This window comes from Struthio camelus, chromosome 5 (assembly GCF_040807025.1).
Source record: "Struthio camelus isolate bStrCam1 chromosome 5, bStrCam1.hap1, whole genome shotgun sequence".
Lineage (NCBI taxonomy): Eukaryota > Metazoa > Chordata > Aves > Struthioniformes > Struthionidae > Struthio > Struthio camelus.
Window position 1 is genome coordinate 72,182,373 of NC_090946.1, and position 13,700 is coordinate 72,196,072.

The 13,700-nt window shown below is 44.2% G+C and overlaps 1 protein-coding gene across 7 annotated transcripts in view; it reads right to left on the minus strand.

The window, feature by feature from the left end:
- LOC104144469 (exocyst complex component 3) overlaps positions 1-13,700 on the minus strand; it is a 46,928-nt gene that overhangs the window by 16,489 nt on the left and 16,739 nt on the right. For all 7 annotated transcript variants that reach the window (XR_011141670.1, XR_011141671.1, XM_068947144.1 and 4 more), the window contains exons 2-5: positions 8,729-9,046; positions 6,444-7,038; positions 4,560-4,677; positions 312-386 (exon numbers count right to left, since the gene is read on the minus strand). Coding sequence is in view for 5 of the 7 variants with exons in the window: in XM_068947144.1 (XP_068803245.1) it covers positions 312-386; positions 4,560-4,677; positions 6,444-7,038; positions 8,729-9,046 (1,106 nt within the window). In the remaining 2 variants the exon portion in view is untranslated. The remainder of the gene's footprint in view (positions 1-311; positions 387-4,559; positions 4,678-6,443; positions 7,039-8,728; positions 9,047-13,700) is intronic.

A 13,700-nucleotide genomic window follows, 5' to 3' on the forward strand; every position in this document is an offset into this window, starting at 1 on the left:
GTTAAAAATACACTGACTTTCCAAAGAGCTATATGACATTCCAAGTGTGAATGCAACTGCAGCTTGAATCAGCTAATCTTGAGCTCATCTTTTTTTCGGTTAGTTTAGTTTTCCTTATATATGCCCAAGAGGAAAAACAGGTCTGGGGGCAAACAGGTGCATTTTAAGTACGTCAGCTAACTTGCAAGCTCATAACATGCAGAGCTTAGCCCAAGACGTGCAGAACTGCGTCCTCCCAAAACCCACACATTTGTGTGTAATGACATGACTACCCCAAAGGACATTAGCTTTTCAATTCCTCCCCAGTTTACCTGAATGACTGCAGCACTGGAACAAGGGTTTTTCCTAATGTCAAAGGCTTCTTTCAGGGCTTCCCCTACCTCCTTCTAAATAGTGTAAAAAAAAAAATAAAAGGAAAAAGAACAGTTGAGATAGATTACGACAGCATTTGCAATGGGTTAGCTTTCCCTGACTCTCATTTTGCTTTTGGACCAGACAAATTTCTGCCTCTATTTTCTGACCATCTCATTTAACCCAAAGCCTGGCTATTTTCCAGCTGAACTAATAACATTGTTCTGTTTCGTTCTACATGATTTGTTTGAGTTTAAAAGATTTGGAGCTTGCTTTCACCCCAGCGTCAGCTCGGGTTATGTGCAGTCTTCCTGAGTTAGCTTAACTCAAATGAAGGTGCGCACACAGCAAAACAATGCTTAGACCCAGCTATTGCCATTGTAGTTGAGATCTCCCACCCTTCCCAGCTCCAGCCAGCACCCACATAAACCAGCGAGTGTTAACTAAAAGTACTCCTTAACTTGAGCCAGGGGCTTCTGAGCGCAAATAGAAGTTGGGTTAGTGTTTAGAGCTACTGTGGCAGCAAGATGAGCCCCATGAGGCTGCATGATGGGAAGTTTCCCAAGACTTGGCTGGCTTGTGTTATTTTGAATGCACTGTAAAAACAAAACTAACACTGCAAAGGGCTCATTGTTTAAAACATCATCTGACCTTTATAGAGGCTTTAAACTCAGAAGCCTGGCTTAGTTATTTATTCATTTATTTCTCCATCTTTCTCCTGAGTAATGGAAAGTATGTAAAGTCGGATCTTCCATTTTTACCTTTGTTCTTGTCTTGCTGATGACTTAGTAAATTTATGGTTGTCACTTAAGAATTTCATCAAAGGTATATTCAAAATAACTGCTCTGCCATACTCATCACAAAGTGTTAATCAAACACAAATCAGCAGGTGTAAACAACCCAGCAAAAATTCCTTTCTTCCAGAGTGCTGTCACCTGACAGCACAATTGTATTAACATGATGTGCTGAGCTAACCCATATGAGCCGGGCTGCACAAACACTCTTAGCCTGCCCCAATTGCAAGCTAAAATGCATGGGCTTAAACCAACACGAAGGTCTTGCTCCACAATGGGATAGAGCTTGTGTTTAGTTAGTAACTGCAGGGCAATAACTCGTTGAGCCAGAGTACTTAGTTGCTTTGGATTAGATGATGTGCCTGAACAAGCGCGAGCTTACCCATTTGTAGCCCTTGTGGTGACACCGGGCCCCAGGCTCCAGACCTCCGGTCTGGAGAGGACCAGGATTTCTGCTGCAACAAGCAGGCTCATAAGTAACCTCCAGCTACCTCCTTGTCCCTCCCTGTGTCACCAAGACGTGGCACCCCATGCAGGGAAAGCTTCAGATGTAAGCATGGTCAGTTCGCCAGTGCTGACTGCCCTTTTGACTGCTGCCTCTCAGGAAACACAAGGGGCCAAGTTATAACCAACACCGACTCAGGTGTCTCACATTTGTTCAACTGCTGTTTTAAAATACGCAAGAATTTAACAACCTTGAGGCATCAGCCTCTTTGTCATATATGGTCAAAATTGGCTACGATGTTCAACACGGGTGGGAGGGCACAGCTGACGCACAGGCAGGTAGGCAGAACGACTGCACGGCCTTATTCGTTTTGGAAGCAGCAGGTCCTCAGCCCAAATTCTCCAAAGCATACGCACTTCTCAGCTCTCCTGGTGTCCCATTGAGAAAATAGAGGGAGGAAGGGAGAAGACGCAGACCCAAGTGACCCCTTTGCAGATCACTCTAAACCCTCCTCAACTTTTGGTCCAGGTGTGAATGCCCTGGCCCTGCCATGTGCACTGTTGCACAAACAGCCCATTACGAGCTGGGGCTGCAGGAACAGGGGATAGAAAGTTCATTTTCCACCTCTCGGTGTTTGAATGAAGCTTGACAACATTTTTGAATATTTGCCTTGCACAAGTGTCTAATTTCCTGCCGCTGCAAGGACAGGGTGACTCATCAACAACCCAACAAACTGCACCATAATTTCTTGTTCACCAATTTTGCAACTCCTTTAACTTCAAAAGGAGCAAAGCCCCCTCGCCTCATCATTTCAGAGCTGGGGTAAAGCAGCCTGACTGCAGAGCTGGCCAAGTTACCCACAGCAGTGCTGGAAACTCGCATTAGATCCCGCGTGGTGTTTGAGTGCTCAGCATCCTTTGATGTGGTCACAGCTCTCCTCACTCACTACTGTTGAAAGCGCATGCAAATGCTTTTAGTTTCCTCAGACAGCTGCCTGGCACTCCTGGTGACTAAGCAAGGTATTCATAGGCAAAACAGAATATTGCCCATTCTCTGCTCAGTTTCTTTTCATGTAGAAAAATTCAGTCATCCATTGAAGTGGCAAAACTAGCACCATGTGACTTACAGTTACAATTATATATTGTGATCAGGCATGGAACGTTTGCTCAATGTACATGTCATCTCCCTATGTATATGAAATAACAGAGGGCTGGAGTACGCTAGAAAAAAAGAAATAATGGGATAGAGAAGGTTTTATAAGCTATGCCAGTGAGCCAGGTGAAGAGACATTCATAACTTTTCCGTGTGGAGCCAGTTCACGTCCACTTAATCTCGTTAGACTGAATTTGGGGCTGGTCCTACCAGACGTGAACCTAGCTGGGACGCTGCCGTATCACGCTCCCCAACAACCCACACTCTGCTCACTGATGCGCAATGCAGCACCATGTAGCACTGCAATGTTTCCAGAGCCAAAGTGGCCTGAAAAAATACAGCCAACTTGGGGCAGCACTGCACAAGTGCTAGCAATGACTGCCAGACCTGGGCAAGCCTGCTCCATGCAAAGTGCCCATGAATAAAGGAAAGTTTCCTCCAGTCAATATGTCAGAGGAAAAAAAGGTTAAATTTACTACTGATACTATTCCGCATCTTTAAGGGTTTGTCGATGACTCAGTGGCATGCTCTAAGACGACCTCACTAGCACTGCCCTGAGTACAGTCATTTCCTTCACTGAAATATGTGCTAAAGTCAGACCTTAAGAACAGGTGGTCTTCCTCAAGGTAGTGATTTGAAACAGCCCATAAGGATGCTTAATGTCAATCAGTACATGAAATCTGTAAGTTTTAAGCACATTGTTACCAGCTGGTGCCTGTACTCCCACGTCTGTGACTACCTTCGAGTTCTCCTGCAGAGAACAGGGCCTGAGAAGAATCGCTGTAACTCAGAGCACTTTCCTGTGGGTGATGCAGCAGTTTGCCGGGGAATTTCCCAAACTCTGCTCCCAGGGACGAATTGAAATGGAAATTGAGAGAGAAGATGAGTGTGGTAATTCCTGCTGTTGCAGTTTGGCTTTAGCTGAATCTAGGAGGCCCTGCTGAATTTTCCAGACAGTGCGGTTTCCTTTGGTCCTCCCTGTTGCTGTAAGGCATCTCCCTTGTTTTGTTTGTATTCCACACGCCTAGACAGCATCCTTCAAAGGAGGAGCTTTGCTGGAAAAAGAAAGACATCTTGCAGCCTGGGAGCTGAGGTCATCTTTGGGACTGCAAAGCAGGACATCCTGCTCTGGCCTTGCAGAAGAGCTATGCTGGGTGTGCATTGGCTATCTGCTTTCTTGTGCTGGGCTCTGGGAATAATCTTTGCCATAACCTCACCTGTGCCTGTTTAGCAGGCTGGAGAGGGCTGCGAGAGGGTCCACAGACAGGCAAGTCCAGCAGCCCCAGCATCCTGCATAGCTAATGCAAAGGTGCTACAAAAAACTGTCCTACACTGTAGATTCATTAACAGCCAGAGAAGATGAACAGCTGATGGAAATGGCCCTCAGCTAAGGGAGCGGGTTTCACCTATAGCCTCACTTTATTCCAGACATATTGGTTTCTGAACAGTTTTCAGCACTATGAAGATGCAGCAACAGGATGAAAAGAGACCGTGCAAATGTTCCAGCATCCCCTTGCTAAGGAGCATCCATTTGGCAGGAGACAGCCATGGATCTTCACACCAGGGCTTCTCAACGAAATTGCTGATAGCTCGGTGTGAAGTGAGGGCCACAAGTCGGTCACAAACCACTGCTACCTTCACCAGCACATGTGAGACTCTGGGGTGCATAGCCAAGGTAGAGCCTTTGGGACCCCCCCAGAGCCCCAGTGGAGCTGGGGGCAGCCAGTAAGGGGGCAGGTAGCCTAAAAAGAGCATTCTTAATTTTAAAACTTTGGGAATAAAACAGGTAGATTGAGGTAAAACTCCTGAGTTCTTACCTGGGTGACTGCAAGTAACTTTTCCTCTGTCTTCAAAATAATCCACACGAGGCACTGTGCGTCAAGGGAAAGGCTGTGGTGTGGGGTCTGCCTGGGTCCCAGCAATGTCCTGTTGCCACTGCGTATAGAAAAAAAGAGCTCAGCCAGAGGGGTGATTCGTGGACCTTCTCCCACCTCAGCACCAGCACCTCTGCTTTTTGCCATTGGCTCATGCTACGCAAATAGGATGACCAGCAAACACCCAGCAGTGTTGGCAGTGCCGGAGTAGCCCCAGGAAGACTGATGACATTCATTCAGCCCTTTTGCCAGTTACTCTTTTTTGCTGTTCTTCTCTTCCTCCTTCCTATATTTTCTGCCCTAATTACACCTTCTGCTCTCCAGTTCCCCCCCCCCCCGCCCCCTTCCCTCATTCCTGCCATCAAATTCCTTCTTAGGCTTTGGTGCAGTTACCCACACACTGCTCCCTACATGGACCATCTTACAAGTCTCATATACTATCTCTGTATTGAAAGGGAACTATGATAAAACGCTTTTAGGTACTGGGACCACTGCATCTACACTTGAGCATCTACTAAGGTTGTAATTGTATTCAGAGAGGAAAATCCAAATAGTCAAACTTTTTTCCCTAAAGTCAGTCTGGTATCTCTCCTCTTCTCATTTCCACTTTCTTCACGGTCTTTTCCCTCCAACCACAGTCACTGGTCCGCTCTTGCGTTTTTTTTTCTTGAACAAATTTAGCATTGGCATAACATGTATATTTTTTCCTATCTTTGTGCTTTTCTTTATATATTTAAATGAAGTGATTATTCACCCCCAATGTCATATAAGTTTTTGATATGTCATCAATCCATTACTCATACCTAAAAACAAAGCTTTGCTGTTTTAAACCTATAAAAGTACCAGTAGAATAGTACTGTCCACATTTTTCCTGTACGTCTGAGGACAAAAGGGCACGCACCAAAGGGTCCCCATCACTCTGCCTTCTCGGGGAGGAGGGGAGAGAGCCCATCTGATGGACTGTTTACAAGCTGGTCAAGTGTTTATGAGTGCAATTAATATAAGGAAGAGAAGCTCCAGGCCAGAATGGAAGCAAATAACCCAAATAGGCTGAAAACCATTAGGACAAAAATGGATAAGAGCTGTCAAGCAACAAAGTAACCATGGATATGGAGACTCATACATCTCCCTCATGTTGTCCTACAGAAAAGAAATCACAAGAAAGCAAAGCAGATTGAGGTTTTGATAACACCTGCTGGCATTCTCAGTGAAAGCCTTTGAGTTCATATGGGGCCAAGAGGTCCCAAATGCGCTGATCTTCTGAACACGGGGTAAACCATATCTGTTTTATCAAGCTTGTTAGGAATTTAGTGATTTGCTGTATTTTTTCCTGTGGTCTGAACACTAACACAGGAAATATGGAAAAAAACTGGCAGAACTACAAGCCAGATAAGACTGCAAGAAAGCCTAGGAGAAAAGAGAGGTCCAGATAGCATAATGCTTACATAAAGACAAGAGAAAATTATTCTAGAGTAAAATACTTGCTAAAAAGAGGCTCATAATTATGAGCAAATGAACTCCTGGCAGCTTGTTCAGGGAAGCAGGATTCTGTGCATGTCCAACAGGAGTCCAGCAGGGAAATATCTGCATACCTCAGATAAGCCCCTGAGCATAATACAAAGGATTTAGAAAAGGCAATAATGCAAAGAAAAAAGATCCAGGTTCTCTCAGAAGATAAAACAGGCAATGGGCAAGCCTAAACCCAGCAATAGCTGTTTGTTTTCATGTTTTCAGAGCTGCTGTAATAACAGGAAACAGGGATTGCGCTCAGAACTGAGGAAAAGGGACAATGACAAGCGTAGAGAAAAGGAAATCCTTTCAACATACCTTTTGTACACTTTAAGGCACCATTCGTAAACTAAAAGACATTGGCTGAAGCTAACATGGTCATTGTCAGTAAGGGTAGAAAGGTGAGAAGACAAGCAGGCATGACAGCACCGGCTGTACATGACAAGCAGTCCTGCTTCCTTGAAGAAACCACTTTTGTGCTCCAGGCTGGGCAGAAACATCATTTCCAGTTGACTCAGATGCTGTTTTAATGCAGTCTCGTCTGTGTTACTAGCAGAATCGAAGGGGGGAAGCTGGGCTGTCATGTACTTTATTAGCTTTTCCTCCAGGTCTTTCTTCCAAAACCTGGGACTCCAGGTGGAAACAGGTTCCATCCTTTGGCTGCTGCCAAACCACTCCTCTTCCTTCTGCTTCTCCCACTTCAGCGACTCGCCTACTGACTGCAATGGCTCCAGTAACATCCTGTCGCTTCCACTGAACACTTGTCCCACAACGGACCACATCCGTTCAGCCAGTAGCGTGTAAAGTGATTCAGACTTTCTCACACCATCGCTTCCAGAACACTCCAGATTATAAATATGATTACAAGCTTGAAAAAATTGCCCTTGCTCAATGAATCCACAGATGGTTTCCTCTGCAATAGAGAGAGTAACAACACAACTCGATGTTTGTTCACTCCTCTATAGGGCCTATCACTTTAATATCTGAGTACTGATGGGTGTAGTCCACCTGTACCCCAAACCCTCTCGGTATCTTTTCAAGGTCACCTCACTCGCTGAAGGCCTACCACTACCACCTCTGAGTTTTCTCAGGACAAATACTTTCTTTCTCCTTTCTACTTTCTTCCTATCTCTTCCAGAGTAAGCCAGCAGACCAGACTTGCAGTTTTGTGTGATCATCTCAGTAGATCTGCTTTTGTGGGCAATACAGGTTTATTAATGACACTCTTTCATTAAGAAAAGTACCATTTGTCCAAACAAAAGCATTACAGAGAGGACATCTTGTGAAAGAGCAAAGAGCTGAAAGTCAAGCTTGGTAGGAGATGGCCAGTAGGAACAAAGCATTGCAAACTCCCTTCTAGGCTCCTGCTCCTGCTGCCAGTCCCCAGTGCCCTGTGGAGAGTGCTGCCTGCCAGGGAGCTTGCACCCTATTTCAGGGCTGCTGCTTTGTGCAGCCCAAGGCCTGCTGTTCTTCAGGGGTCCTGTGCTAGGCCAAATGACCACACCTGCTATTTCATTCAAAGGTGGAAATCACAAGGTGGGCTATCCACACTGTCAGCAATGGGAACTCATGTTACTCCCCATGACTCCCATTTCTGCAAGAAGTGTGGACAGTTTCTGACCGAGTCACTGCTCTAGCTACCAGACACCCTGTTGAAACAGTTATGAAATATTTGAAGTTGAGAAGTTGAAAGGAGAAGTTTTTTACTGCTGCTTCCCAAGTTTCTTATCTGTCTCACTCAGCACACCACTAAGAGTTAATTATATTCTCACAACAGCTGCATAAAGCAATGTGTTTTTTTCCTGTGCATTTTATGGATGAGGAAACTGAATTACAAAGGTTGAACATGATTTGCACAGAGGTATCTGGATCAGAGCCCAGAAGAGAAATTAAACTTGATGAGAATCCAGAGAAAGTTAAGCTGGGACATAAGGAATGAGACTCTGGAATCAATTTAACGTACAGGTTTGGGGTGTGACGTAGAGCCAAAAATGAATGATCATTATCTTTCATAAATATCACATGTATCCTACTTTTCCTGTGTGAAAATATCTCTGCTATGTAGTTAGAATTAAATCAAACAAGATCGGTGGGAGGAACGTGACACGAAACGGAGAGGGGCTGATGCAAGGATCTTCAGTAAAGCAATGGGCAAGCTGCTCAGCGGCAGGTCTAGCAAGCTGCACTCTCCCTCACTCAGCGTATGCAGCATATAGGAAATGTTAGTTGGTACAACTAACCTGTGCACAACCTACCTCCCCCTCCACATTCATAGAAGAAGCACAGTCACAGCCTACACAGTGTAGGTCATGCATGCATCACCTTTTTGTACAAGACGTGTCAGGAGTCTTTGCAGCGATAAAGATAAGAACAGGGAAATATTCCTGAGGCAAAGGGAAAACGAAATGTGAATGTTTCAGGGGAATCAGTGTACCGTTCAGAAAAGACATGAAATTCAGCGAAAGATAGTGAGAAGGAAAGCTTAAAGCACCTATTCCAGAAGCAAGTGGAAACAAGAGTCTCCAGGGCTGGAAGAGGCAGAGAAGGTCCAGAATTGGTCAGAGAGAGTAACAGATAGATATCACTTTCTGTAGCATATTTACCTGCAGACTTCTTTCCTTCTACTTCCTTCCTACATATTGCAATCTTCAGGCAATTCCCTGCCATACTCTCATTTTCAGGCTTCTTTTCAGCTGCTTCTTTCCCACTAGCCATAGCCTTTAGCAATTTGCCTCCCACTTTTTTCAGTTTCCCTCTCTTCTTTGCTTCCTGCTCCTTTCCCTCCTCCCGAGCAGTCTTGGGAAGCATCCTTGCATTTTCACCAGCCGCTTTCTCCCCCTTGCTGCTGCTTCTCCTGAAGAGTCCCCAGGAACACTTCATCTTCCTCATCATCCAAGCAGATCCAGGTATTTTCTGCCTGACTGGGGAAGAGAAATGTTAGAAACACTTTTACGCAAGGTGATGCCTCCGGTGCAAGTTTAGCAGCTATTTGCCAGAGAAGCCGTTTTTGCCCAGATGTCGTTTCTGTGCTACTACAAGCTCCTAACTGCCTTCTAAGAAATGTAACCTGTTTCCTGCCCATGTTGAGGCAGGAAATTTTTATAGGCTGCCAACTCTGTTATGTAATCTGTCTCTTTTAGGAAACAAAGTCAAAAATCTCATACACAATCTAACCACAAGGCGCTGGGGGAAAGCCAGTGGAATTTTCAGCATTTTCTAAATGACTAAACCATCCTTGAGTGCTGCCAATTACTTCAGTGACAATCCTATCAGTTTAAGAAAGTTTATTGCTAATAGCTTCTATGAAACACACCTCACGCTTGCACACATGCCACGTGCCCTGATTGCACCTGAGTTCTGCAGGGAGGAACATATTCCTCGTTTTGGAGCCAAGTTTTCCTCCACCTCTCCGGAAATCTAATGCTAGACAACAGGGAAGTAAAATGTCAGAAGACGGGTGTTGGTTCATGTTTTAACAGCACCATTCAGAGGAGAGGAGAGTGATCTCAAGCTTCTGGATTGAACAATTTTGCAGCAGTTTTATATATTATTATAAACTATTTATATAGCTATAGAAAATAAATGTCATAAAATTACAGCAACCCATCATAAAAGTGTATTATGCATGCACGTATGTATATAGGTATATTCACTAGCCAAACTCCACCGTGCAAACAAAGGGGATTTATGCCTACTCAGTACAAGGATCATATTTTTGAGCCCTGAACTATTAAGAGTTCTGATCCATAATCCTCCAAACAAGTTCCTAAACAGAAAATGTCATTTAACTTCAGGAGCACGTGTTTAAAACAGATTTTTGGAAGTGTCTGCACTGCTGTAAGCAAGGCAATACACTTAGAGATAAGCTAAAATGCTATCCATACTATGCTTTATCTTGCTAGGTAGTTGCAATCTGGTTTTATTTTTCCATTCCATTAATATAAAACTGGAATCAGGAACTGGAGGATTTTCATCAGCTGAGGACAGAGTCTTGTGTCAGCTATCAGCCATTATAAGCCATATTTATTAAAAATCGTGTACTATTCAAGAACGATTTCTCTGGATATGAATTTAAGGTTAATTATTCCACCCAGCATCTAGATTAAGGAGATGTGAAGTCATCTTTCTGGGTATAATGCCTGCAATCTCCTTCCAAGATTTTCTACATTTTCATGACAGTAAAATTCCACTAGTTCACTACTTGGAAACAAAGTAAATATTGTGTTGTTCTTTGTTGATATACTACTATCTCAGATTTCATACCCTCTAACTCTCTTATTCAATGGTTAATTCCAACAGCACGTTATCGTACAGCAGTCTGATTCATTAGTAACAAGAGGAAGAAGCAGGAAATAAACACAGTTCATTTGGAAAGAAAAATATAAATTCCAGCAGTGGTCATAGAACTGAATTGTTGCCAATAGGAAATAATGAGATTGCAAAATATGGTGTTACCCCAGATTGTGAAAAAAGTCAGAAACACAGTTTCTATGTATGTTCCATTTTGATCCTCCTTTTTATTTGCCTAAAGTTAAAATGTTTCCTTTGGAATATTCTAGCTGTAACATATATTAATACATGACAAAGTCAGAGCATTAGAACTGAAGAGAAGCATTCCAAGCATAGTGAAATAGTTCAATAACAGTTTCCCATGAAAATCCCAACACAATGTGTTTATGTTTCACTTCATCAGCATTTTCCACTAAGACTAGCTCTAACAAGAATAATGTCCAGAATTTTGCTGGACTTCTTTGTAAAACAAAATGCGATTTCATGCTACCAATCCTACAGGCAAGACACTTTGCAGTATACAAACTCTGAATACAGGAGAATAGCAGAATCAAGCCCTAAATCAAGGCAAAGTGGTATATGGGAATTGCTGTATTTTCCCAGAAAGCTTCTTTCAGGGGAATGAAATAAGGACCTCTGGAAAGTGGGCAGTGTCTGAGCAGAGATGGATAGACTTCCTGAGGCTAGGACCGTCTCATATGCCATGGCCACCTCAATCCACTCAATCAAAGCCATCATAGAGACCCCCCAGGATAAGAGTACCATCAGGGCATACCCCATCTGAGCAGGGCAGCACCAACAACCCAGATGGCTCATCTGCTCTTCACAAACCTTCACAAACCTTCACACACCAGCAGCAATACGTGTCTATAGGCGAAGTACACACTCGCCACAGCAACTGCTGTGTAGGAGCAGATAGCTACGGGCACCCTGCAAAGGGACAGCGGTTTGCAGGTGGCCTCTCTGACTGCCGGGCTGAGCCCTACTTAGCGGCATGAGGTGATGACCCATGCCTCCTGCTGCCTTCTTGGGAGCAGCCACCCATCTTTACCCACTCAGGATATCTGTGCCCACAGTTCCCTATTTCTGAGGGCAAGAGTTGAAGCGTGGTGTCACTGTCCACTGTGCCAGGAGAGAGGACACTGCAAAGGAGCTGCCAAGATGCCCACCAGCAGCTTGCTTTCCCGGGTTTGCGTGCCTTAGCAGCCCTTTATTTCTCCTGCTACTTTACAGGTCAGGCTAAAGTTCTGCAGCTTTCTTTGGGATTTGAATCCCCCTTTAGGAACATCCTCTACCACAGCGCTCCTATGAAACGGTTTTGTGCCCAGACAACCAAAGCCCCCAGAGAGGCTGTGTCTTTACAACGGAGGAGCTGAAAAGTGCCAAGATCAATCTAGAATAAAGGTCTTTCATCAGCTGTTAACATAATGCCAAGGAATTGTTTGCCATCTAAAACTGTCACTTCAGATGGGAATCAGAGCACTGTTGCATTTCACCTGCCCCCTTCCATGGGCACCCAAGCCGTCCACCTGAGAAGATCCCTTCAAAGCATACAGAAAGGTAGCAGGAAGCCACATGAACATGGCACTGTAACAAGTACAGTCCTGTTTCTAAACAATCTCCTTTGTCAGGTGTACCAAATGACCTTCTTCTTCCTCAAAAGCCACTTCTTAGAAGCCTAGCCTCCCAACACCGACTGCATGCTACGGCTCCTTGTTCCTGACATTTCAATGACTCTATTAGTCTGCAGTATGACACTCTCTACAGGAGTAATTCTCCTTTCTGCCCTGACCCTTACTCTGCTCACTGTGAAAGAGGAGGACATTGTCGTCTTGGGAACATCCCCAGTGTTCAGGAGTTTCTCCTATTGCCTGGAGCTACTGGAAAAGCCCACGGCCTCCCCATGTCACGTAGACTCTGTACTTCCTTCTTGGAAAAACTGTAACTCCTTTGTCTTTAGGAGCTTTCATTGAACAAGAGAATATCTCAGATAGATAAATTTTTACACTGTTTCTTTTGTCAGCTTAACTCCTTATCTTACTGCTTCCCATTTCCTTTGCCCATATACATAAAACCTCTTCATAATAAGTGGATTGTGTGCCTCATTTGAACAACAGGCGTTTGGTCGGAATGCTAATGGGATGAAGTCAGACTATTAGCGCTTCTCTTCAAATGAAATGACTTTGCAAGAGTCCAGTTACACTAATATTCCAATTCCAGTAACGTAATGATGCCCCTTCTTGCTTGGCAGAGACTCCACGTGAACCCAGTGAAGCGTATACAATGGGAACTTTGTGCTCAGTAGCATCTGTTATATGAAATACACTTGAGTGCTAATAGGAGAGCTGGATCTGCAGTATCTGGAGAGAGAGGTCTTACTGTTTTTTTCACCTCCTTTGTTTCCAGAACATGCTTTTATCTCTCCACCATTCTGAACCAAAGGCATGAAAGCTGGCAGAAATGAACATTAATTGTGATATATAGAGTATAGCACTGAAAATATGGTGGTTCCCTAGGATATGAATTTATGTAAAAGCATTTCTGGAAACTATTCTCTAGTCTGACAATGTGTTCCTCCACCTACACACAGCATCTCTGATTTCATCAGCAGTCAAAGAACAGCCAGCCTGTATTATAAGCAAGGTATGCTTTAAAAAAAAAAAAAGCACAGCATAGCTGGCATTGCCATGATGGACATATGCAAGAGATGATTTTGTTAGCTGTGCAGAACTAGCTGTTTATCATCCTATAGAAAGCATATATTTATATTTATTTTCTAAGGATATCCTCTTCCTAAAGGCATGAGATTATGTAGTCACAGGGTGCATGCACCTCTGTCCTCATCTGATGTCCTGTCCTACTGCATTTGAATGAGTAGGTCAATTTTAAATCAAAGTGACAGGGTAGCTGGCACAAACTAGTACATCCCTAAATGCTTCATGAAAATGCACAGCTTAGGACAGAAGAGAGACCCTTACTGCTCCTGCTGAGGAACAAACCACTGCATGGACTCAGGCTTTTTCAGAGTCTCCACCCAGCAGCTCAACTTTAAGTACGCTGGCATGGTTTCCCTGGCTCTGTTACTCACCAAATTCCCTGTTTGCTCTCCAGCTAACCTATATATGTGCTACAGTACATAAAGCAACGCAAACATTAATACAAGCAACGTTTTCCATAGCAACAGCTGAGCTGGAGCTGCTTCCCTACAGCGCCTGCCTCCCCGCTGGGCTCTGCCCCCTCTGCTCCCTCACCTCGCTGTCGCCCAAAGAGGCAAAAGAGCTGCTG